The 27,078-nt window shown below is 37.0% G+C and overlaps 1 protein-coding gene and 1 long non-coding RNA gene across 3 annotated transcripts in view; one reads left to right on the forward strand and one right to left on the reverse strand.

Moving 5' to 3' along the window:
- The window catches only part of KIF5B (kinesin family member 5B), a 45,651-nt gene extending 36,006 nt beyond the window's left edge, over positions 1 to 9,645 (reverse strand). For both annotated transcript variants that reach the window (XM_087892980.1, XM_034402112.3), the window contains exons 1-3: positions 9,273 to 9,645; positions 2,554 to 2,641; positions 1,308 to 1,381 (exon numbers count right to left, since the gene is read on the reverse strand). In XM_087892980.1, coding sequence (XP_087749106.1) covers positions 1,308 to 1,381; positions 2,554 to 2,641; positions 9,273 to 9,398 — 288 coding nt within the window. In that variant the 5' untranslated portion in view covers positions 9,399 to 9,645. The remainder of the gene's footprint in view (positions 1 to 1,307; positions 1,382 to 2,553; positions 2,642 to 9,272) is intronic.
- An 8,440-nt stretch (positions 9,646 to 18,085) lies between these two features.
- Positions 18,086 to 26,591, forward strand: LOC117655282 (uncharacterized). The gene is made up of 3 exons (XR_009620655.2): positions 18,086 to 18,266; positions 23,865 to 23,916; positions 26,505 to 26,591. It is a non-coding gene; the product is annotated as an uncharacterized LOC117655282 (long non-coding RNA).
- The last annotated feature ends 487 nt before the right edge of the window (positions 26,592 to 27,078 follow it).

The following is a 27,078-nucleotide window of genomic DNA, read 5'->3' on the forward strand; positions in this document are numbered from 1 at the left end:
ATAGTTGCTCCAGCCTGGTACAACTACAAATAGATGCAGAGTGGGTGCTCTGAAGGATGGGAAAACATGTAGATGGTGCAATTCAACGCAATTCAATGCAAGCACAATCAGACATTGGGTGATCGAAACAGGTGGCTGGAGACTGGAACAAGTGTGGCCAGGAGGTATGGTCCATGGAGTGCAGCAGAGTACATGGAAAAGTGGTGGGAATGACTTACAGGAACAATTTGCTGACTTCCACATTGACTTTGTTTGGCAATCACGAGACTACATGGCACTGCAACTGTTTAAGCGTGAGCTAGTTGCCTGTGTTGATCATATGACTGTGGGGAGAGCTAAAATGGCCAGAAATTCAAGGACTGACAGAAAGTATCACTAATTTAATGTCACTGTAACTTTGAACAACTACTGAACAAGTGGACGTTAACTAAGGACTACCTATATCTTCCTTCATTGTGTTCCCAGCTATCAGCAACTAAGCTGCTATGTTTGCTCTGCCATCATTTAAATTTAAAGTAAACATTTAAGTCAGGGGTCCTCAAATTTTTTAAATAGGGAGCCAATTCACGGTCCCTCAGACTGTTGGGGGGGGCAGACTGGCTGGGTTGGTGTGGCTAGGTGGTCATGTGACTGGGTGGGGCATGGTTAGATGGTCATGTGACTGGATGAGTGTGGCCAATTTAGCAGTCCATTAAACAATGCACACAAATTAAACTTTAATACCTGGGGGTATTTTATTTGCTTTTGTTTGCATGTTGCTCTTTTGGTTGCCTTTTCTTTTTACTAGATAGTTTTTTCAGTTGTTTAGGAGTCTAGAGGTCCACTTCAGGAACCTCAGTTTTGCAGCAATTCTTCTCAGCCCCAAGGAGCTTACAAGTCTGTCTGTCTGTCTTTGTGTGTGTCTTTTCTCTCTGTCTCTTTCTCTCTCATCTCTGTCTCTTTCCCTCCCTCTCTCTGTCTATTTCTCTCTCTGTGTGTCTATCTTCTGGAGGTGGGGGATCTTACTTTTTTGTTGTATTTTATGGAGTGCTATATGTTATACACTTACTACTTTCTTAAAATATAGTAATATTGTATTGCTAACTCGATAAACAGAAATATTCCCTAGAAATAATTATATTAATGCTTACAATTGTCTACAAATTTTCTACTACATAATTTTATTAAGAAATACCTTGCTGAGCTATAACTATTTTCATTTATTTCTACAATTATTGCTAGTTTGCCTTTATTTGGGTCATTCACTAAATACAGTTTGATATGTACAGAGAAGTATACACCAAGTAACATATTTAACAATATCTTACCTCCATAGTGTGAGTTTTCCCAGACGATGTTTGTCCATAAGCAAATATTGTACCATTGTATCCTTCAAGTACATCTATGGTAGAAAGAATATACATTAATAATAGATTCCATAGTAGCTTAATGCAAAGCACTGTACTTTGAAATCAATGTTCTTCTTTGAAAGATTCATAAAATTTTGCTCTAGAGAGTTCAGTTCACTTGTATGCAATAAAAATGTCTAATAAAACAAGACAGTTGCGGAAAAAAGGAAGATCAGATATTTGATCTGGGCAAATATTTAACTTCTTGGCAGCTCAGGAGTTTCAGTGCATATTACGGTATCTCCCTAGCAGACTATCTATTATTTAATCTAAGCATTAAGAAAGGTGTATACTTAACCCCATCCTTAAGCATTCATTAGGTGCCAGGGACTTTCTTCCTAAATATGGCATGGCTGAATTATAGTGGTTCCATATGTTCCATAAAAAGAAACTACTGGACAAAATCTTTGCAATATTGCCCTTGCATACTTGCTGCTACTGCTGCTGCTGCTTTCTCAGATATGGTTTTAATTTTTACTTCTTATTCACCAGCAACACAATCTTTAGTGAAACAAGGAAACAACCACTATACATTCTCAGTTCTCTTTCAACCTCACCTGTCTCTCATTTCCATTTCGTTTGCTCATATTCCCATCTTTATGTCTTTGATTATTCTCTCAGTAGCAAGCGGCAGCAAGAAGCAAGTATAATGCTTCCCACACTTTGAGTTTACGACAGTTAATAAATAACATTCAATAAGCTTAATAGGAGATAAAGAATAGTTAAGAGGTGGTTTGTTTTTAATGATCTAAGGATAACTGGGAGGAAGAGAGTGTATGTTGCAGTATGTGGAAATAAAAAAATGTGCACATGGTTTTCTATCTAATAGTTAATTGCAATGCATGAGAAAAATCAGTTTGAATCAATACCTATTTAATTACTATTATAAATTTGAATTTATTTCATAAATTTTGGAATGGGTTTCTTGGCATATTTCTGAAAGATATATGAAAAAAAATATCTCCCCGTTCAGACATTAGACTGAATTTTAACTCTGTATCAGATTTAAAGAACAAATTAATTTTTGAACCCAAATTACATTGTTTGGTCTTGATACTAAATTAAGTATATTAAATTTAAAATGCAAAACAGGTTATAAGACTACAAAACTACACCTGAGACTCACATATTTTGTTATTATTTAAGTAAAGTTATCTCCTCTTACCTTTAACAATCTTTTTAGCACAATCATTATATACTTGTTCTTGGGATGTGTGTGACTGGAATACATGATCAAATGCATAAGGCCTAGTCTGGAAAAAATAAACATAAAAGTAAAGTTTTAAATTTAGAACAATCTTTTGGTATTCCAATTAATTTTGGATCATAGGTCACATTGTATGCCTCTAATGTTTGTTAACAAAAAAAAATTTTTTTCTAAACCTCATACAGTTCCTTGAAAAGACTAATTTCCTTAGTTAGTTTTGCTTTTATCCTTGAGTTCCAAAGTGAATCTGTCCATTTCTGCACAGTTAAAGATTTTTTCTTTCAAGTTGCACATTTATTTTATTATTAGACTTCTGAATCACCCATCTGGTCAATTAAATGATATTGAAACTGATTTAAAAATGCCAGCAAAAGAAGATTTTCAAGGTTAATTTTATCCAATGCTTGAGAGTATATTAGTTTTAATAAATATATATGCATGACTGTCCAGCAGATTTTTCAGAAAACATTGAAAGCAATGATTTAACCATTAAAACTGGTCTAACATGTCTTTGAAAATGTTAGAAAAAATACAGGGATCCAATATAACTAAACTAAACTAAACTAATTTTAACTTTGAATAATTTGATTATTTCATCTCATTTTGATGACAGTCAGCTTTGGCCTAGTGGTTAACACCAGGTTAGAAAACAGAAGACCATAAGTTCAAGTCCTGAAAGCCAGATGGATGACCTTTGATCAGTCACACTCTTTCAGCCCAACTCACCTCACAGAGTTGTTGTTGTTGTAGAGAAAATAGGAGGAAGAAAATGCATTGGATATGTTCACTGCCTTGAGTTATTTGTAAAAATAATAAAGGCGGGATATAAATAAATATTATTTTTTCTTGTGTTTATCAAGATTTTTCAAATGCAATGCAGCTCTTATTAATTTTTCTTCCATTGAAAGGAACAAATAAAATACTGAAATGATAAATATATATTTTATAGTTTCTAGAAATATTTTCTAGTTGAAATATTGCTGTTTCCCTCACTAGATTGAAACCAGGGTGGATAAAAATCAATCATTTTTTTAAAAAATAAAAAAAATCAGATTTTTTTTATTTAAATCAGATTTTTTTTATTTAAATCGATTTTTTTTTATTTAAATTAGTTTTTATTTTTTATCGAATTTATTTTAATAAAAAACAAATCTATCGTAAGATAGTTTTCTATTTAAGATACATAAATAATTTACTTTATTCAGCATGAAATGGAGCTTAGTTATGTAGCATGAGGCTGTATATTCTGCAACACTGGGACTATCGGTGAGTCAACAGTGGGTCAAAGGAGTAGCAGAGATGACAGTTGCTCTTTAAAAATTATGATTTAAATCGAGTTAATTTAAATCAAGCCTTTTTACTAGTGATTTAAATCAAGATTTAAATTGTGATTTAAATCAACTCGATTTAAATTAAATCCACCCTGATTGAAATATAAAAGTACTGGGTGCTAAAGTAATAAACAGTGTAAAGACTATAAAAATAGTAATCAAAAATATATTAAAATGAGCTTTTTAAGAATTGTAATACACTGTACTAATGCTAAATTAATAACAAATCAGAATCATCTGTTTTTAATGTCTAAAGATTGTCAGTATACTCAACACTCTTAAAGAGTTAAGCAAAGAGATATGAAATGATCTTTCATAATTCTATAAAGTACTAACTAGGATTGATTTCAATAGGCTACTTCAAGAAATATGGTAATACTTTCAGAAACTGCATCATTTCCAACTTGGTAAGAAAAGGTAAGTTTAACAGCCACATAGCTTTTGGTTCAAAATCATTTTTTATATTCTTCTCACATATTAAGAATACACTAATTCTTTTATTAACTTTGTTAAAAGTGTTTTATATAAGTCTCTACAAGGCTGATTTCACAAAAACCACCATATTCTTAAAAAATATTGAAATCTGTTTCATACTAGTATAGCAAAATAGCAAAAAACAAGTAGCATTAATTCTGAAGAGAATAAAAAATGTAGTTTACTGATTTTTGAATATAAATTTATCTCATGTATTAGAGCTTTCTAATTTCTAGAGAAAATTGTTGTTTCTAATCATTACAAATTTATAAACAAGAACTTCCATTTTGTTTTAATTAAAACACTTTACAAGTCAAAAAAAATTAGATTTAGAGATGTATAAGGAATATTAAAGAAAAGTTTATCATTATATTCATTGTTGGTTTCAATTACAATTTAAACCCATAGGACAGAAGGCCTGTCTAGTGCAGGCATGGTGAGAAGGTGAAAAAAATGCTGCTACTTTAAGATATCTTTATACAATACTCATTTATTCATTAAAGAGATGTGCTATGCTCATATAATATCCAAAGTTATTGTTCCTTAAAAATTCGAATGGATGCGTAACGCTGGTATTAATTTAACTTACAATAACTTTATTAAAATTATGTAGTAAACTTTGCTTATGATATAAATTTCCTGATCTAATGACATCATGTGAATTGACAATCAAAGATTTCTTGATTATTAATCCTGACTGCTGTAATTTCTTTTGGCATTAGATCAACATGCCTTTCACACCAGTTGTAAGGAACAATGGGATGTATAACCGTTCACATGTTCTGTTTATAGACTTCCCATAGGTATTTGGTTAACTGTTTTGAGAAAATATTGGGTTGCAGCTTTTAATCTGAACAAATACGACTTCATTTTTTTAGGAACTACCTGCTTATTCTGACACAATGTTGAATTCACACAATAATGATAAACTTTTCAGCTGATTTACCCAGCATGCAGCATGTGTCCATGTTTTGCAGAAATCTCATGAAAAAAATCCATTCATCTCATCAGATTTTGGAATCGCTGAAAAGCAGCCATAAAAAACAAAACAAAAAACACCCAGGCATCTGCCAGAAGATTTAAGGGTGTGGCATCAAAAATAATTGTTCATTATAAGGTCAAATAAAAACTGTGGATGTCCATAAATTATGAAATAAAAAAATCCATGCAGCAAATTTTAAACAATTCTGAAGGTAAGTTCATACAAAGACTTCTAGCCTGTCTATCAGAAATCTTTATCTCTCTGTGTGTACCTGATATGGATGCATTGCACATAAAGCACAAATAATATGTCCCACCTTAAGCATTAAAGCTGGCTGGGTGATTTTGGGACAATCAGTGGCATTTAGCCCAACTCTCATCACAGGGATGTTGTTGTGCCTTGAATTGTTTATAATAATAATAAAGGGATAAACAAATATCTAAAATAAAAATAATGTGCTGTGCAAAATAATTAGCAGTCCTGAATAATTTAAAAACTAAGCACCAACAAATCTTTATATTATAGCCCAACATCACATACCTTGAGAAATTGGAAACATTTCATTATTGAACCCATCACAAATGTTACATATCTGAATTAGCTTTTTAGAACTAACATAACAAGTATTAGCAAAATGTATATATCGTAGAAACATTCTGCTTCTGTAACTTCAGTAAATTTCAGTATGTGAAATTTGCTTTTAAAGTTAAGTTATATTTTATATTAAACACAGAAATGTGTTAGAGAAACATAGATATGCCCTCCTTAATTAACTGCTTGCTTGCAACAGGTAGTCTATATTTCAACATCCCTCAAAGCAACCTTATTCCATACAGCAAGTTAACAGTTTGTTAGGTCTCAGACAGGATTTATTTTCACTTCCTTCTTAACTCCTCCTCAAGTACAATTGTAGTTTATTCACAATAACACCAGAGTAGACTGAACCAATAAAGAAAAGACAAAAAGATGTGATAGCCAACGCAAATATCTAAAACAAACAAAAAGAAAACCTTGCTGGGAAATTAATATATATACTATATTTCCAAAACAGTTTTTATTGAAAGATTTTAAATACATAAGAACTGCAATAAAAAAAATAGTAAATGTGAAAAAGAAAAAATGGAGTTAGAAAAAAAGACAAAGGAGTTAGAAAAAAATTTAAAACATTTTAGATATCGATTACAATCTTCATCTGGGCAGTTATACATACAATTCTAATCAACTTTTTCTAAGATTATATCATAATTCCCTTCTATGACTTTTTTTAATATGCACGCTGTAAATATTGAGCCTTAGAGGAAAAAATATTCTAATATGTATAATTCTGTGACACTTGCAAGCTTTATATATCAAAAAAATTTCTCTATTTTTTACATAATGCATATGGCCAAATTGCTTTTTGTGCCAAATATAGCCATTCTAGACAAAGATGGCATACCTCAAATTATTCAATTCTTATAGCTCCAAAGTCAGATCTGGTAATGTAATGTATACAGGCCTACTTCTGAAAACTGCCAAAGAATTAATTCAAAGTGTAATTTTTATATTGATAGACTAGGACCATAATTATGAAAAATATGGAAAATATGGAAGAAAACGAAAAGGTTTTTTTCAAACCACTTGAGAAAAATAAGGTTTTTTTAATTATTTCTCCTTATTTCCCCAAGGTCTTCAAAGCTGTTTATGATTTGCAGCATATCTTCATTTCTTAAAGAACCTGTACTTCCTCCTCCACCATTTCCAAGCACAGTTCAGAATGGTATCAGTTTTCAAAATCTTTTAAAGCTTAAGACAAAGATACCAAAACAATCTTATTACTTCTCCAAGTGAAAGAAACTGTTCTGGAACTTTTAAAACGAATCCTGCAACATGTCTTTAAATATGTGGCTATTTCAGCTCCAGCTACTGCTCAGTAGTAATGAGGAGTAATTATTACAATGGAGGTAAATTTATAACAAATAAAACCATTTAGGTTAGGGAAGGTTGCCATAAAGAAATGATGCGTCATACTTTGCACTGAGTAAATCTGAATTGAATAAAATAAACTCAAAGGAAAATCTTTTCAGTAGCTTCACCAGAAATTCGTCTCTGAAATGTTCTTCCTGGGAGACCTCTTGGATCCAATACTCCTTTTTTTCATATTTCCTTAGATTTCTAAGGAACTTTTCAAATGCTGGGCAGATTTTTTTTTTATGCTATGCAAATCACTTACACAAGTTTTATTTGGATACCAAGACCAATCTACCATATTTTTTGGTGTATAAGATGCATTTCCCCCCCCCAAAAAAATGGGTGGAAATTTCTGTGCGTCTTATAGAGCAAATGTTGCTGAAGCCCCGCCCACTCACTGGCCCCCGCTCTTCAACCTCTCTCTCGCAGCAATTTGCCTCCTTATTTATTATTTATATCTATCTATGTATCTATCTATCTATCTATCTATCTATCAAATTTCTATACCGCCCTACTCCCGGGGGACTCAGGGCGGTAAACAGCCAAGATAAAATACAGATAATACAAACATTAAAAGTCCATTAAAATTATTAAATATTTTGGCCAAAAACAAATTTAAAACACCCAATTTGTAAAACAGATTAAACGATTTAAAAATTTAAAAGGGAGAGTTGGGCCAGGTCAGCCTGCTGAAATAAAAATGTTTTGACAGCACGACAAAACATGCGCAGATCTGGGATCCTCCATATCTCCAGGGGGAGCTCGTTCCAGATGGTAGGTGCCCCCACAGAGAAGGCTCTCCCCCTGGGAGCAGCCAGTCGACACTGTTTGGCCGACGGCACCCTGAGAAGCCCCTCTCTATGGGAGCGTACTGGTCGGTGAGAGGCTAGTGGTAGCAGAAGGCGGTCTCGTAAATACCCCGGTCCGATGCCATGGAGCGCTCTAAAGGTGGTAACCAAAACCTTGAAGCACACCTGGAAGACCACAGGGAGCCAGTGCAGCTCACGCAGGAGGGGGGTCACATGGGAGCGCTGCGCCGCTCCCATAACCACCCGCGCGGCCGCATTCTGGACCAGCTGGAGCCTCCAGGTGCTCCTCAAGGGGAGCCCCATGTAGAGAGCATTGCAGTATGAAATGCTTTTCTGCAAAAACACCTAAATATTAGTAATGGAATTCAAGTTGTGCTTTAATTCTACTTATACAATATCATTTGACAGATTGTGAATTAATGTAATCTACGCAAGTTCAAATATTGCTATCCAATGATCTATAAGAATTTGCTGGGATAGAAATCTATCCTTACTACAAATGTATCCTTATACTGTCAATTAACTTGCTGGAAAACAGTGAGTTAGATAATCATACTACTGCTCCTAACATGCACTTACTATAGACTTTACAGCCCCACAAGGGAACTCTTTGATATTCTGTGAGCACAAGAGCCTCACCAATGGGTTTTGTTTTGATGCTTTTGAATACTTCACTTGTTCTGCACAATAAAGCTTAGAACAACATGGAGTTGACTGCTTTTCTGTAAGTTCGATACTTTTTCCGATACTTTCATGAGATAATTACATCAGAGTTGACAGCGGATTATGTGAGAAGAGCTCATAGCTTGGGCCCAATCTCTTAAACAAATACTTCCCGTGGGATGCCAAGCTCCGTTCAGCCCTTCCCTCCTGGCTCCTACAACTCCTATCGGGAAGTCCCACCTCCAGGTCTCTCACACCCTCATTCATCCTGGGCGCAGCCCCCGCTTTTGGCCCCAGCATCAGCTTTCCATTACTCAATACCTTCACCTGCTGTCACCCCGATCAATACAACCCGGGTCCTTCCTTTCAACGGCCAAGCCTTTGGGGCGACCCCAAGACCTTGCAGCCACTCCTTTTTCATTTCTCCCTCTTCCCACCCGGCCTCTCCCAGCCACCCGCCTTTCTCACCGCGATCACGACGGTATCTTCGCCCTGGAACTTGGCAATATACTTGTCGCCTCGAATCACTTCCGAATCGTTGAGGGGTCTGAAGCGACACATCACTTTGATGTTGCACTCCGCCGGGTCCGCCATTTTAAGCCAAAGCCGCCGCCGCCGCCCGCTTCAGCCACCGTTTTTCCCTCTGGGATGCTGCCTGTCAAGCTCCCCTGCCGCTCAGCTCCTGAATCCACTGCCGAATTATCTTTTCCTTGGTCAAGGGAAATAACTACGTCCTCCACCGCACTAGGAATGAAGGGCTTTTCCGCCCCTACTCTACCGCTACCTCCAGCACTCACTTCCTTTCCAATATGGCAGCCATGAAGGCACCCGAGACCGGCGAAACCGAGACCTCCCCTTATTTAAAACGAAGGCGGAGTTGACAGCTGGCTTGGGAAGAGTGACGTCACCTTCTGCAGGGACGCCAACGGCTTCTTCGCCTTCTCGCTCTCTGCGCAGGCGCGGAAACGGCTCGTGTTCTTTCAGCGTGAAGCCAAGGGAGTCGTCAAGTCGAGCAGCGCACTCCATCGGTCGGGGGGGGGGGGGGTAGGGGCGGGGTTGGAACGCAACGCGCGTGACGGACAAACGGAAAAACGGAGATTTAGAGCAGGGAGGATATTGATGCGCAGGCGTCCACTTCAAACGAGGGAGATGCGGAACGCAGATGCTGGAAAAGGGAGAGGTTGAATTTAGGACGTCCCGCAGTCTCAGATTGACTGGTTCCTTTCAGAAAACCTAATCGTTTTAAGCACCGACTTCATCCTAGGATGAGAGACCGTCAGGGAATCTCAGGGATAACTAGAAAATTAAATAAACTTTGTATAGTGAAGGGAATAATAATCTACTTTTTTTATATTTCTGTGTATTTCTAGTTGTCTCCAGAAAAGGTTGCCTGATACGTAAATTATCAGGTCAATGACAGCCTCGGGGTACTCAAACTTTTACACCTACATCTTTGTTTGCAGGAGTGTTTAATCTATTCCAGTCGCATTTCATTTTACTAGGTTGTGTGAACCCAGCCAGTCGTTGAGGGTGGTTCTGTGTTCTAAATGAAGTCAGAAAATTGGATTAACTAGTCTGGTTAAATTGGTTATTTGTTTTTTTTAAATTTGATTTATATGCTGCCCTTTTCCGGAGACTCAGGGCGGCTTACAATGCGTTAAGTAATAGCCTTCATACTTTTGTATATTTATACAAAGTCAGTTTATTGCCCCCATAATCTGGGTCCTCATTTTACCTACCTTAGAAAGGATGGAAGGCTGAGTCAACCTTGAGCCTGGTGAGATTTGAACTTGCAGTAATTGCAAGCAGCAGATGTAAGTGGATGTTAATAACTGCTTTAGTCTGCTGAGCCACCAAAGCTCCTATTCATTGATGATTTAAGCTGCTCCAGATATGACTCATTCTGAGCAATGTACTCCCCCCAACATCTTTATTTGGATTGAAACAATAAGATTAAAATTACAGAAATCAATAATATTGCCTTCATACAACATCAGAAACAATCAGCTCTCTTCTTTAATTCAAGTTTTTTTAGCTGCCCAATTCAAATTAATCTGGACAGTATTTATTTATTTATTTATTAGATTTATATTGCCGCCTATTCGCCCATAGCGAATATTACAGAATATAAAAAACCACATTTAAAAAACAGTAAAATTCTTAAAAAATCAAATAAATTGATGCAATAAAATCATCCCTGACCCCCACCTCCCGCCCCAGTGACAGCCAATCACACGAGCCATTTAATGGGCTCCATCCGGCTCTGGGTTCCCCAGGCCCGCTGGCAAAATCAGGTCTTCAGCGCCTTCTGGAAGAGAATTAGGGTGGGGGCTGTTCTAATCTCTGGGAGAAATGATGTTCCAGAGAGAGGGAACCACCACGGAGAAGGCCCTTCTGGGTCCCACCAGGTGTATCTCCCTCGGGGATGGGACCCACAGCATTCCCTGCCTCCCCGTTCTAATAGGTCGGGTAGATGTGACCAGCAAGAGACAGTCCCTCAGATAACCTGGTCCCAAGCCACTAACAAACATCTAAATACAAAACTAAAATGGCAACCAAATAGACAGCAAAACAACCTCAGGGGAGCTCCCACGCAACCAGCCTGGGAGTAAAACTAGGTCTTAGGGGCTTCCCTAAAAGCAGAGTTGAGGCCTGCCATGTATCAGGGAGATTGATCCAGAAAGAAAGGGCAACCATGGGGGGAAAAAATAAAAGCTTCCTAGGTTTTGTAAGATGACAAGACTTAGAAGGAACCTAGTCCTAAAGCAGGGGTCGGCAACCTAAAACACTCAAAGAGCCACAAAGGTCCTAACTGGACGTTTGCCATTCAATTCTGGAGCTGACTGGAAGTCCCATTCCCCCACCATAGAGTCTCCTCCTAGCGTGGCGTCCTTTTTCCTCTACCTGTCTTAACTGAAAACCCTATCAATTGTGGAACCAACCGGCGACAGGGAGTCGCAGCAGAGGGAGGAAAGAGCCACATGCAGCTCCAGAGCCATGGGTTGCTGACTCCTGTCCTAGAGCATACCTACCTGTGGGAATGTATGGGACAGACAGACTGTAGGAGAAGGTGGTCGTTCAAGCATTCCAGTTTCTTTCTATGTAAGGATTTAAAGGTAATCATCAGCACCTTGAATTGCACCCAGAAAACAACTGAGCTATTGCAGTTTGCAGAGTAGCAGCATAACAAGATGCAACTACCCTAACTGCACTTTGTACCAATTAAATGATCATCAAGGGAAGTCCCTGTAGAGTATGTTATATAGTCCAGTGAGGAGATGACCAAAGTATGAGTGATCATGAACAAGACCTTTTACTGGAATAGAAAACAACTTCACAGCATTCCAGCCCCCAAGGCCCAATCAATAATCATGTGGTCCAATCAATAATGTTTTATGGTATTCTTCCCAAAAAGGAAGGAAGGGACATCAGGAGAAATTTGATTCCATGTGTAGCCATATCAAGTAAACATTTGATTAATCTTTTGTTTATTTTATTTATTTATTATGCAACAGAAAAGAATATAAGCAAAATGCCAAAATATTCATAATTAAATAAATCATAAAAATAACGAAGAACAGAAGAAAGGAAAAGTAAACAATGTATAGTAAACAAATAGGTCTTAATTTACCAAAATTTATAATACTACAATTTTATTCAAATAAAAGTATTATTATAAAATACTGTAAAAGCTATTTCAAAGAAGAATATGTTGTCTTGTTCTTTGATTAGTAGAAAGTATTTCCTTTTCCAGGATACATGTTACACATTACCAAAAGTCAGTCCTTAATATCTGAAATAATATCACATTTCCAATTCCTCAATAGTATTTTATTACAGGGAGAGAGGGAGGAGGGGGTACAAGCATAATTCCTCATAAATAGTCAGACTCCCAAACGTTAGTATATAATTCAACAGTACATTAATGTGTGTAGCACATAAAATATTTCCTGATAAATTTATTAATATACATTAAATACTGTCTCCAACAAAATATCAAAAATATGCAGTATCTTATCATACATATGAGTCAATAAAGATATCTCAAATAAACTCTGATGTCCATCTTTTCAGGTATAGTCTCCTGGGTGTACAATACACTCAATTGAATTTTTGATGTATCAGCTTTAATCTCAAATCTTCAAATACTATTTGAACATGTTTAAGAATATGAAGTCAATTATTCAATTTAGCAATTAACATTTTCCACTTGCTCTGATAGTGTGATGTCAACTCAATAATTTGCTAGTGATGATTTAAGAAGGACTTGCCCTTGCAACAGTCTTGTCAATGTTGCCTTACAATAAAGCAGAATTAATTCATCTTGTAATGTTTCCTGTCTGGCTTATCTGGGAGGGCTGATATGAATTTTACAAGACTTAAGGTACAAACTTCCTGCTGCCATTTTTAATTGCCTGATCTGTGAGAGTGGGTAAATTTCTTTCTCTGACTTTAGGGTTCCTGACTCTCTTGTTTGTCAGATTGTTTCCTCTTTTCCCAATGCCATTGCTACATTCTATTACACCTTTATGTTATAACTTGATGTATTGTGGTTACCTAGCAATTATGTTTGGATGTATCACTGTTTAAAAAAACTATGACTTCACTAGCATAGAGTGAAAACCCAACCTTTGTATGTTTAATTTAGGAATTTGGTTCCTTAAAAGTAACTTAGTGCAGTAAAACAAGTTCTTAGCTCTCCATGAAGATCATGTTGTAACAAGCTTACATAGCTAACGCCAATAAATCTTAAAGGAATGTTCTGTCTAATCATGGCCAAAGAAGCTATGCTACACAGTCACAGAAATGCTACAGTCAATAATTATTTACAGGGTTATTTATTTATTTTTATGAAAAACTTACTTGCCACTCATCTCATATCCAAAAACTATGGGTGGTTTACAATATAAAACATTAAAGCAAAAAAGACTTTAAAATCAAAGGTCATGGTATACAGTACATAAAATCATTGATAATTACAAACCATTAAAACCAGATGGGAAAGACGGGAATGGATACACAGAGGGTAGAGAGGTGGGATTAGGTTTTAATCAATCAATCACCTCCAGTATGAAGTTCTCCCATTAAGTCCCTCAAGTCAGATCTTGAGATTCTTTTGAAAAGTCAGGAGGCTGGGAGCCAATTTCACCTCAGGGGGAGTAAGGTATTCCAGAGGGTAGGAGCCATAGCAGAGAAGGCTTTTCTTCTGAAGCCCACCAGCCAAAATTTCTTAGCTGATGGGATTCGCAGCATGCTCCCTCTGCTAGCATGGGTGGTGTGGGCCAGTCCCATTAGCTAAGATGGTTCCTGAAGTAGCCTGGACCATACTATGTAGAGCAGAGCTGTCAAACTCTCCAAGCAGGGGTGAAATGCTACCAGTTCACACCAGTTCGGGCGAACCAATAATGAAAAAAAGCTACCAGTTCATCCAAACCAGTATTTCCAACGATCAGCTGTGCTGCACGGTTTATATTTGCTAGAAAGCAGGAAATCCTGCTTTCTAGCAAAGCTAAATCTCACAGCACAGCTGTTCCCCTCCTCGCTGTTCTACTTACCTTCCCAAGCCTCCTTTTTCAGCATGAAGCATGCATGTGGCGCACACTGCGCATGCACATGCAGTGTGCTTTTGGCATGTACTACACATGTATGCATGTGCAGCATGCTTTTGGCGTTCACTGCACATACACGCACACAGTGCATGTTTGCCAGACACTGTACATGCATAGGCAGTGAACTGGTGGCAATCTGCAGAGGATTTCACCACTGTTCCCAAGGGCCGGATGTGTCTCATGCTGGCCACGCCCGGTTTAGTGAAAGGGAAAAAAGTCCCAAAACTCCATGAGTTTGATAGCCCTGATTTAGAGCTTTAAAGGTGATGACCAACACCTTGAATTGCGTTTAAATGGCCACCGTGCTTTGAAAGAGTCTGACAAATGACTCTAACATAATACATCATAAAAACATGTTTGTACCTTGCTTGTAATAAATAGCATACAATATAGTCACCAGAGCTCAGAGATGCATATTTACTATAGTATTTTCATGACAATTGTTGTGTACTTGCAGATTTATAACCATAAAACTGAACAGATCAAATTTTGCACGTTTGGAGTTCCATATGCACTGAAGGTTCTCAGGTTTACAAAAGATACCTAGGTTGGGACTGTAAATTGTGATTCTAGAAATGTGCAGTTTGATCATTTAAACCACAAAACTTCAGGTTTGTGTTTCTCCAGTGAAAGGCAGTCACTTACTTATGTTGTGAACATATACAATTTCTAATTAGGAACCATGGAAAGACATAAAACTTTCAACAATTTAAAAATAATCATTGGCTTTGCTATTTTTTCCTGGCAGAGGAATAGGAACAGGAGAAAACAATGTCTGCTAAATTCATCTGCAGTCATAATATGTATACAATGCACATCCAGAATAAAGTTGTCAATACAGGTTCTACCATCTGGAACAAAAAGGGTTATAATTAATGGTCTTCCTGGCTTAAAATCTAATCCTCATCATCTTCACAACCATTGGAAAATTTGCCACTAATATTGCCGTAAAGGACACATGTTCATTCAGGCAGTACCCATATGACCTCAGCATATCATCCAATCAATTTTTTTCCTATTTTTTTCATCAAAGTTTATTGAACTATGAAACAGTAGATGTCAGCAAAGAGAATTTTCTGTATCTCTTTGCAACTATCTAGTGATTGTCCAGTTTTATGCTGTTATGGAAGAGTTAAGATTTTAATCTAAGAAAATGGTTTTGGTTTGTGTATATATGAAATACACTGTAGCTCTGAGGCAGCAGGCACCCTCAGTTCAAAGTTTGATATAAAATGCCCTACATAAGACAGCTGCAGAAGCCAGACCTCAATTGAGCTCAAGCCAAAATAAGGCTTCTCCTTCATGTGACCTAAGTTGTCCTCATAAGAGGCCTTGTTCTGGCATAAGAAGGAAAACACTATTCCCATACCAGAAAACCTAAATCTGACTTTGCACAAACTCAGGAAATGGAATGAGATAGAGGGGATGCCAGGATTACATATACTTTATAGCTGCTATTCACACTGTGGTTAGCAAGATGTATTGGGTAAGCCCTCTAAGAATAATTTGCTGTCTGTTTTTACTTGGGTATGGAGTATTGTACAGGTAGTCTTTGATTTACAACAATTCATTTAGTAACTGTTCAAAGTTACAATGGCATTGAAAAAAGTGACTTATGACCATTTTTCACACGACTTTTGCAGCAATCCCCTGTCACATAAACAAAATTCAGATGCTTGATAATTGGTTCATATTTATAATGGTTGCAGTGCCCTAGGGTCTTGTGATCAGCTTTTGTGACCTTCTGACAAGCAAAATCAATGCGGAAGCCAAATTCATCTAATACCATGTTGTTAATTTAACAAATGCAACAATTCACTTAATAACTGTGGCAAGAAAAGTCATAAAATGACGCAAACTCACTTAACAGATGTTTTACTTTGCAACATAAATTTTGGGATCAATTGTGATCATAACTCAAGGACTACCTGTATTAAATTCAGAATGGTCACTGTTCAAGATAATGTAGTATATAACCTGATGCTTTCAAGTGTGTAATTTCCAGCTCAGCCAATACAGCCAACATTTGGAAGACATCAAAGGGAAGGTTGATATTTCATACTTTCATTGAGTTTATATCAAGAGGACACATTTCTTTTGAAAATGGGGATATTTTAATTTGAGAGAAAAGCAATGAACAATCACTTTGGAGGTTATTTTGCTGAACTGTAAGCCTGCCAATAAGACAGTATTCATTTTTCAGTCAGACTCCAGAAGCATTACTGCTGACTGCAGTCCATTATAAAGGATGTTATAATAAAATAAATTATTTCCATAGAGTGCATATTGGTGCATTAAGGCAATATTGAAGATGGTAACCTCATTATGTGATAAGTGATATACACAGCAACTCAACCATATTTAGTTTATCTGTAAAACTGCAAATATTTATATGGAAAGCAACCAAACAACTTTTATTAGATACTTAATTTTACCCCTCTGCTGATTTATTATGGCATTTCATATAACGTTTATTACTATTATGGAAATAAATAATTACAAATTTGGGATAGAGTCCACTTAATTATTTTACATTTACTCTTCTTAAAAGTTTGGGTATGATTAGTAAAATATTCAAATTAAGTAGGAGGGTTAGAGGGACACTGCATTAAATCTACAAGTACTGCCCCTCGACATGTAACTATCAAAAAGAGGCAACTGAGAAAGTGATAATGAATATGGGCTTATTTATTTATTTATTTTTTAAATCGTGGGCCTATGTTAAAAATTGCTTTTCAAGATAACTCAACCCTTATGTAGAATTTTTTTGAGAAATGTAACTTTAAGGACTTATATAGTGCATTGAACGTAATGTATATAATAACAATTACATGTATTATAGTTAAACTTTTTTATACTCAACTCCAAGCAGATTTTATTACAAAAAACTCCTATTTTTGTTTAATAATGTTTTAGATAATATTCTTATTGTTTTATATTTTATAGTCTTTTAAAATAATAAATTGTCCATAAATCTTTTATTATTGAACAAGACAATAGATTTATTTATAAAATGTATAGTTTGTATCTTGGATCTTATAGGTACATATAGATAGAACTGGAACTCTGATAAACCTCACCTATTAATAGAATTGGTAGCTTTTCAGACCTGTAAAGAAGATCTTAAACTTGAAAGTATATAGGGGTCAGTTATAGTATTTGGTGCACTAGAAGGAGTATCCCATTGTGGAGGCCACCTAGGTGAAAAGTTGGAAAATGAATGTGGATAAACTAGTAAAGCAATTCCATGACAAGTACCCCCAAAAACTGAAGGGTCCTCCTGGGGGAAAGAGGGGAGTTAGGGAAATGCTCAACTAACCCCACCATGCTCTGTCTCCCTTTGCAGGAAGGTTCTTTCTGATGAACGGGGGCAGTCTGTCAACTCTGAAGCTGTTCTGGCTATGGGGGTTTTCCTTTTTCCCTTCTGTGGTTGTTTTAGGGGTTCTTTCACTTTGCTTCAGGCTTGAGAAACCTTGGAGCTGAGGGGGGTGGGTTGTAACTAGAACAAACTAGTTCATTGTCTGTGTCGGCCCACCGGATTTTACACCTAGGTCAAGGACATTCCAACCACAACTGGCTAGAGATGGAGGAAGGAGTTGCCAGGTAACCAGCCAGTGCCTGGATTGGATAATGTGATTTATTGTTTTGTGACAAAGTGAAAGCCCAGGAAACAGTACTGCTATTCAGCCGGTTCTATCCGGTTCAGGTAAACCGGTAGCGGCGGCTGCGGGAGGCTCTGCCTATCTTCCCGGGCATCAACACGTCCCGTTTTTGATGCTCTGCACATGCACAGAAGGTCCAGTGCATGCACAGAGGTGGCGTGTGCACTTCCATTTGCGAACTGGTAGCAAAGGTAAGTAAATATCACCCCTTCTGGGAAAGCTCAGAGTTGGCTTTCCACCAGTTGATGCCAAGATGATGTCTTCAAAATAAAACCTGTTCCTTGAGAATCTGCCTCAGAGTTCTGTTTTGAAATGGGGTCATTTCTTGGAACACTGACATTTGAGTTATAATATAACTATATCAGGAAATAAATGATAGGGGAAGCATTTATAATTCCCCAGCCATTCTTTCTGAATCTATCACATCTTGTTTTGGAGAATGAGGATGGGAATGAGGGAGGGAAAGAGCCCTATATGTAGTATAATACCAGGGGCATCCGGGGGAGGGGTGGAAAAGATAACAAAATGGCTTCCATTGCACTATTTTGGCTGCCATCTTGACTTTTTAAAATTTTCCCCATGCCTCTGTATCCTACAATCTGCCTTATAGTTCCTAAATTAGCCTGCTCTCTTCAGCATGATAGAGGATCTATCTAATTACCAGAACTGTCAACTCTCAATCAAGCTGATCTATTTATCAGAGGGGTCCAGTTTGTTCCTTAAGATAGCAAAATGTCTTGGGCCAATCCTATCTTAAACAAAACTGAAGATAATAGTGCATTTTCTCTAGCAGAAATATGTACAGCTTTGTTTTGTTTTTTCTCTTCAGTCTTTTCCTCTAGAGAGGCTTATGCGAAACATTTTGTGTAGCAACCAGCTCTGTTGCCTAATTGAGGCTAGTGATTGCAGCATCATTTATTTTTCTAATGAAGTACTTGGAGGTATACTGCACATCTTACATATGTTTAGGAATAAGGATATTTTTTTCTGGCTTCAGGAAGAAGTCGCCCATTTTTTAAAAGGCTCATATTTCATCCAAGGGCTGCATCAATTAAATATTAACAACAAAATATTGCAAAAAGCAAAAGTTGACTGTCTCAATCTGTTATCATTAGATGCATTAAAATACGTTTTCCATTATTCAGAATAGTATAGAGAGACAATTAGTTCATAATAATTCTGTTATCTTACAAAATCTAATGTTGTTATATCCTCTATATTCCAAATCTATAATCTGTTTTAACGCTTGGGCACCTAGATTAGATGTTTTCCCTTTTTAAAGGCATCTCCTCATTGTGGAAAAACCATTGAGAGGAAGACTGAAAAATTGCCAGGACTGTTAAGGCAATTTTCAGCAGCTCTTCTCTATCCATTATATTTTGCTACTGGGAAAAAAATATTCTACTCTCATTCTATATCCAGAAGCCAAATAAATTGGATTCAGGTCATGACTAGATAGAGAACAATCTTCTTTAGAGCACTGTGTGCAAGGCAGGCTAAATAGTCATTCAAGTAGCTCCCTGTTGCATCATCACAAGCTCACTCCTGCCCTAGGTAATAGGTTAAATAAAATTGAATTGGAATGGGTGTATTTTGTGTATTTTTTGATACATTGTTACTTCTATTTCTATTCTAACATCTGGAGCTGCTAATTCAAACTTTACATTAGATTCTAGCTTCTGCTATTCAGAGCCCTTTCCGCTTATAAATGAAGCTCAGTATTATGTTAGACTGAACATTTATCTTTATTCTTCATGCTAATTTTGAATTATTTTAATATTTATTTTAGTGTGTTTTGTTTTAATATGCCCCATATTTGGTTGTAATTTTATAACATTTTAAAATTTAAATAGCCACAAGAAAAGTTTTAGCCAGGCCAAAATTATTCAATTGGAGACACAAAAAAGAATCAGAATAACAGTATAACAGAGCTGGAAGGGACTTGGAAGGTCTTGGTGGGATGAAATGGAATGTACAGCTAGAGTGATTTAAATTATTTAAAAGAAATAGACCAAATAAAAGAGGAGATGGAGTTGTACTATATATAAGAAATAACTACATCTCTACAGAAATAGAGCACAACAATGATGAAAACTGCCTGGAATGCATTTAGATCAATGTAAAAGCGGGGAAAATGGCATTGCCTTAGGTGTACACTATAAGCCACCCAACCAAACAGAAGAAATAGATGAACTTTTTCCTAGTCAGATAACTAAGGTATGTAGGAAGCATATCACAATAGTAATGGGGGATTTAAACTACCCTGACATCAACTGGGAGACAAACTCTGCACCAAGTGGAACATCCAACAGTTCCTGAGAAACCTAGCAGACAACTTTGTTTCCCAAAAAGTAGAGAAGGGAACAAGGGGATTGGCCATATTGGACTTAATTCTCACTAACAGAGATGAAATGATAGAAGATTGAAGCTACAGGCCCTTGGGAGGGGAGTGATCATGCAATATTGGAATTCAACATTATGCAAGCACAAGCAATAGAACAAAGTCAAACTAGAGTCTTGGACTTAAAGAGAACTAATTTCAATAAACTTAGAGAGAGCTTGGGAACGGTTCCATGGATGAGAATCATCAAGGGGAAAACAACTTAAGAAGCTTGGGAAATTTTGAAAAGTGAGATTATAAAAGCTCAGTCTAGCACAATACTAGTGAAGAGGAAAAATAACAACTCTCAAAAGAAACCAGCATGGCTGTGTAAAGAACTTTCTGACAAATTGAATGACAAAAAGGACAAGTATAAAAAGTGGAAAGAGGGGCACATAACTAAGGCAGAATATCAGCAAATAGCCTGAGCCAGCAAAGATGAAGTGAGGAAAGCTAAGGCTCACAACGAATAAAGGCTTGCAATAAAAGTAAAAAATAACAAAAAAGCTTCTTCCAATATGTTAAAAACAAGAAATAGTCAAGGAAACAATTGGTCCATTGCTGGGGGAAAGTAGCAAGAAGGTAACAAGCAACAGGGAAAAAGCAGAATTATTTAACTCCTTTTTTGCATCTGTCTTTACACAAAGGGGAAAAAACAGTCCAACCTATCAAAAACAACACAAAAAACAGATTAGGAACACGAGTTAAAATAGGGAAGAAAATGGTAAATGAGCACCTGTCTACTCTAAATGAGTTCAAATCACCAGGACCAGATGGATTACACCCCAAGGTTCTGAAGGAACTGGCAGATGTGATCTCAGAACTACTGAACCATCTTTCAAAGATCCTGGAGCACCAGGGAACTGCCAGAGAACTGGAAAAGAGCTGATGTACTTCCTATATTCAAAAAAGGGAAAAAAAATGGATCCAGGAAACTATAGACCCATCAGCCTAATCACAATACCAGGGAAGATTCTGGAAAAGATAATCAAGCAACAAATCAATGAACACCTAGAAGCAAACAAAGTAATAACCAAAAGCCAACATGGGTTTGTCAAAAACAGATCATGCCAGACTAATCTTACTGCATTCTTTGACAAAGTGATAAAAATTAGTGGACCAGAGGAATGCTATCGATATAATTTACTTGGACTTCAGTAAGGCATTTGCCAAAGTAGACCATAATCTACTACTTGATAAAATAGAAAAATGTGGGTTAGACAGCATCACCACCAGATGAATTCGTAACTGGCTGACTAACCACACTCAACATGTAGTCCTTAATGGAACAGCATCTACATGGAGGGAGGTATGCAGTGGGGTACCCCAAGGCTCTGTTTTAGGCCCAGTACTCTTCAACATATTCATCAATAATTTGGATAAGGGATAGATGGGGAACTCATCAAATTTGTAGACAACACCAAGCTAGCAGGAATAGCCAACACTCCGGAAGATAGGTATAAGATACAGAAGTATCTTGACAGACTTGAACATTGGGTGTTATCTAACAAAATGAAATTCAATGGTGAAAAAAATAAAAGTTCTACATTTAGGCAAGAAAAACAAAATGCACAGGTGCAGTATATGTGATACTTTGCTCAATAGTGGTGACTGTGAGAGGGATCTTGGAGTCCTAGTGGACAATCACTTAAATATGAGCCAGCAGTGTGCTGCAACTGCCAAAAAAGCCAACACAGTTCTAGGCTGCATAAACAGAATCAAGATCATGTGAAGTTTTAATACCACTTTATATTGCCTTGGTAAGGACACACTTGGAATACTGCATCCAATTTTGGTTGCCACAATGTAAAAAAGATGTTGAGACTCTCAAAAGAGTGCAGAGAAAAGCAACAAAGATGTTTAGGGGACTCAAGGATAAAACATATAAAGAACTGGAACTGGATATGTCTAGTCTTATGAAAAGAAGGACTAGGGATGACATGATAGCAGTGTTCCAATATTTCAGGGGTTGCTACAAAGAAGAGGGAGTCAAACTATTCTCCAAAGTACCTGAGAGTAGAACAAGAAGCAATGGGTGGAAATTAATCAAGGAAAGAAGCAACTTAGAACTAAGGAGAAATTTCCTGACAGTTAGAACAATTAATCAGTGGAACAACTTGCCTCCAGAAGTTGTAAAAGCTCCAACACTGGAAGTTTTTAAGAAGAGACTAGATAACCATTTGTCTGAAGTGGTGTAGGGCTTCCTGCCTAAGCAGGGGGTTGAATTAGAAGACCTCCAAGGACCCTTCCCTCTCTGTTATTCTATTTTCTAGTCCAACCCCCTGCTCAAGCAGGAGACCCTACACCATTTCAGATATCTGGTTGTCCAATTTCTTCTTAAAAACTTCCAGTGATGGAGCACCCCCAAATTTTGAAGGCAAACTGTTCCACTGATTAATTATTCTAATTTTTGGAAATTTCTCCTTATTTTAGGTTGGTTCTCTCTTTACTTGGGTTCCAGCCATTGCTACTTGTCCTGCCTTTAGGTGCTTTAGAGAATAGGTTGGCCTCTTAAATATTGAAACATTGTTATCATGTCACCCCTAGTCCGTCTTGTAATAATACCACATTCAGTGATTATTTCTTTTGAATTTTCCTACCTCTATCCTAACTTCCACCAAAACTTCACATTTATATCTTAAAAATCTAAGATTACAATAAATGTATATTTCACAATCAGTATATATTTTATATATATTCCAGTGTTCCTACCCAGTAATTTCCAATTGAACTTAATTTATTTCAAATACATTTAAAACGGGCTTTCTGTTTGCTGCAATATCACAATCACACATACCAAATACTAAGTAAAAACTAAAGTACCCAGCTTTGAATTCGCTTTTAACCAGCTTGGAGAGCTGCATGTGTATGGGACTTTCCTTATTTAAGGTTGCTTATGTTTTAAAGTTTTGATATTGAGTATAAGGATTTTAATTAGCTTCATTTGACATCTCATACAAATGCAGTGCTACAGTATTCCATTAAAGCAAAATCTTTAATTTTCTTAAAATCTATATCAGCAGTGATTCAAGTCCTATTTGAAAATTGGCTCCCTGGCCTGCTGCAGGCTTAGAAATTAGCTTTCAAAAAGTTACATACTAAGCTATACGATTTGCTTACTTATTTGGCATAAGTTTATCTTTGAACCTTTGCCCATCTTTAATGGTAGGATTTACTTGCCTAATTTATGGCTCTACATGTCATCCAAAACTTTAGAGGGGAAATTGACAAAACATTCAATCTAATAATACAAGACTCTTGTATTGACAAACTGGGATCATTTTAGCTGCTGCCTCCTTGCTGCTTTTGATTCTTTTTCATCAAGGGTTAGGGGACATAAATCAGCATTTACTCATCTCATTTGCAATGGTTCCAACATCAACCAAAATCAATCTTTTTTTTTCCCCAGGGAAGAAAATAAAAAACGATGAACTGGCCACCCAATGCAAAACTGATTGAAGGTAACAAATGAACTTTGAATAACAATGCACTTTCTCTTTGTTTTTCACAACAACTTTAAAATTTTAATCTCTGATTATAGAGTTTGAGACGAAATCCAGAAGCCACCAAAAGTTGGATTTACAGAATTTATTTAAGCTAAAACCTACCTTGGCTAGTTTGTCTCTCAATGTACAGGCAAGAAAACTCAGATAATGGGATTAATTTATGGTTCTGTATGCTGTACATATATAATTAACGTGATGAATTCAATTTTTCATAAATTAGTATGCTATGGAAATTCAAACTTAGAGATAAATCCCAATTGGCATACATTCCTAACCACTAGGATGTTTGAATACTGAAATATGTTATGATACCCTAACGCTGAGACTGAAATGTTACATGCAAATACTGTATGTCAGAACTGGACTTTGAGTCATAATATTGCAAGGTTTTACCCTGCAGGAAGATCTCTCTAATACTATCCCCGTTAATAAGGGGGTTAGGCAGGGGTGTATACTGGTACCCTTTCTCTTCAACTTATATATCAGTGACTGGAGAAAGGCATTTTCGGATCACATGGTCTACATCCATGCCCCTAGATTAGCTGATTATAGATGTCCACTCCTGCTCTACGCTGACAATGCCGCAATACTTTCATTTTCCCGGATGGGCCAACATAGAGCCTTAAAAATCCTTTCTGCTTATTGCTTTGCTAACCAACTGCATATAAACCACTCTAAGTCTAAAATCATGGTTTTCGCAAGAAGCAGGAAAATTTATCATTGGAACCTTGATGGCATCCCAGTGGAACAGGTCCACAGATTTCAATATCTAGGTATCCTCTTTCAATCCAATACCAAGTGGCCTGCGCAGGTTAAGTCTCTCTGTAATAAGGCTAAGATTTCCACCCATGCCCCCTTGCACTTTTTTCATACTGAGGGAGCCCATCACATCCCCTCAGCAATAAAAGTCTACAGGGCAAAGGTGATAGCTACTATCACCTATGGCGCCCCCCTCTGGGTCCAATCCAACATCTCCTCTCTTGAGTCTGTCCACAGCCAGTTCCTACGCCGTTTGATTGGAGCCCTTCCCTGCGTAAGTAATGCCGCAATTCGTTTGGAACTGGGCATATCCTCACTTGCTACAATCTTGTGGAAACGTGCAATTGGCTATTGGTTGTCCCTATGGACTAGACTCCCAGGCTATTACCTAGGCCAATGCCTATGGTGGGACCTTTTTCATAGTCCCTGGGTCCATAATATCCATACAAAATTTTTGAAGATCGGGATTTCCCCCATTTAAGCTTTCATTTTAGGCCCTGATGCTGCCAAATCGTTGATTTTTCAACAGCTGGATGACATTGATAGACAATTAAATCTGGCAAACGGATCGAGAACATGCTCACCATTTTCCCTTGGTATTGTTCCCTTGCCTCACCCTCCGCCTTATCTCTCCGCGTTACATTCTATCAAACATAGGCTCGCATTTATTTATTTATTTATTTTTATTGAAAAGTTTTGTAGAAAATACAAACATTTTCACCCCCCCCACCCTTCCCCCCTCTTCCCCCCCACCCCCCTCCCTAGACTTCCCAGAACAAGCACAGGGTATAGCATTCACAAATCAAAAGCTAGAATATGCTAACAAATTGTTACATTTCATATTCTCCCCAGATCCTTAACTCCTTATAATTCAAAAAACAAACATAAACTACTTAAAGTTACTTCATTCATATGCTATATGAATCTTCTTATTCGGATACTTCTTCTGTATGTAATCGATCCATCTTCTCCATTCCGATATATATCTTTCATTTGAATGGTCTTTAAGATATGATGAAATTTTCGCCATTTCTACCAAATGCACAACTTTTAATGTCCATTCCTCAATGGTGGGTGGATCTTCCTTCTTCCAGTACTGTGCCACCAGTAACCTGGCAGCCGTTATTAAATTCAAAACCAACTTAGTCTCTACTACAGTACAATCCATGACTATTCCCAACAAAAAAACCTGTGGTGTAAATTTAATTTTTTTCTTTAAAATGTTTTGAATAATCCACCATATTTTTATCCAAAAAGCCTTAATTTTTTTACATGTCCACCATATATGAAAATATGTAGCATCTTTACACTCATATCGCCAACACTTAGGTTGTAAATTTGGATACATACAGGCTATTTTTTTGGGGTCTAAATGCCATCTATAAAACATTTTATAAAAGTTCTCCCTTAGATTATGTGCTTGTGTAAATCTTACATTTCTGACCCATATCTTTTCCCATGTTTCCATCATTATTGGTTCACCTACGTTTTGTGCCCATTTTATCATACAGTCCTTGACTAACTCTGTTTCTGAATCTATTTCCACTAGGCTCGCATTTATGAAGGCACGATTTAATGTGATCCCCTCGAATGTCCTCGACAGTAGGCTTTCGGGGGGAGTAAAATCCATCTATTGTACATGTGATGGCCGATCCCCGGAATCTCTGTTCCACATTACATTTGTATGTCCCCACTACCGAGACATAAGATCAAGATTCATTTCTCCTATTTCCCAGAGATTCCCTGGTTCACCTGATCTGTTCAGCCTTTATTTCCTACTCCAGGACACAGACCCCAATATAACTCCAAAGGTGGCAAAAAATTTTGCTGCAGTCGTGGCTGAAAAAAAACAAGGGAAGAGACGGGTAACCCCTACGGCAGAGGATCACTAGTATTGACAGTACGGATTGTATCTGAGGCAGTAGATGGTGTACTGTCACATGATCTATCTATATTTGTAAAATATACTCCCCTTCTATGTGTATTTTAATTTGGTCTCTGACCCCAATAAAAAGCTTACTTACTATAATATTGCAAGGCATGTGTCATTGTTTCTTCCCTTTTGCTTCCATTAAGATCCTTCAATTTATAGAATCTAATCTACATATTTTGTTAGTCTTTCATGGTGAACTGGCTGGAACAGTTGCTCATAAATAGGTGGTTATCTTTCATATTCAGAAGGGGATTTTCCAGAAGACTTAAGGTAGTCCCCCAGCATCACTTTCTCAATCATGTTTTCCACATTCTCCAGAGAAAATCTGACAAAAGGCTCATCTTTATGATTCATTTAAAAGGAATTCCACTTACAGCTGACAAGCACATAGGGCACATGCATTGTTAACAGGATTGAAACTTTCC

Source organism: Pantherophis guttatus, chromosome 4, assembly GCF_059756535.1.
Source record: "Pantherophis guttatus breed Tessera chromosome 4, ASM5975653v1, whole genome shotgun sequence".
Lineage (NCBI taxonomy): Eukaryota > Metazoa > Chordata > Lepidosauria > Squamata > Colubridae > Pantherophis > Pantherophis guttatus.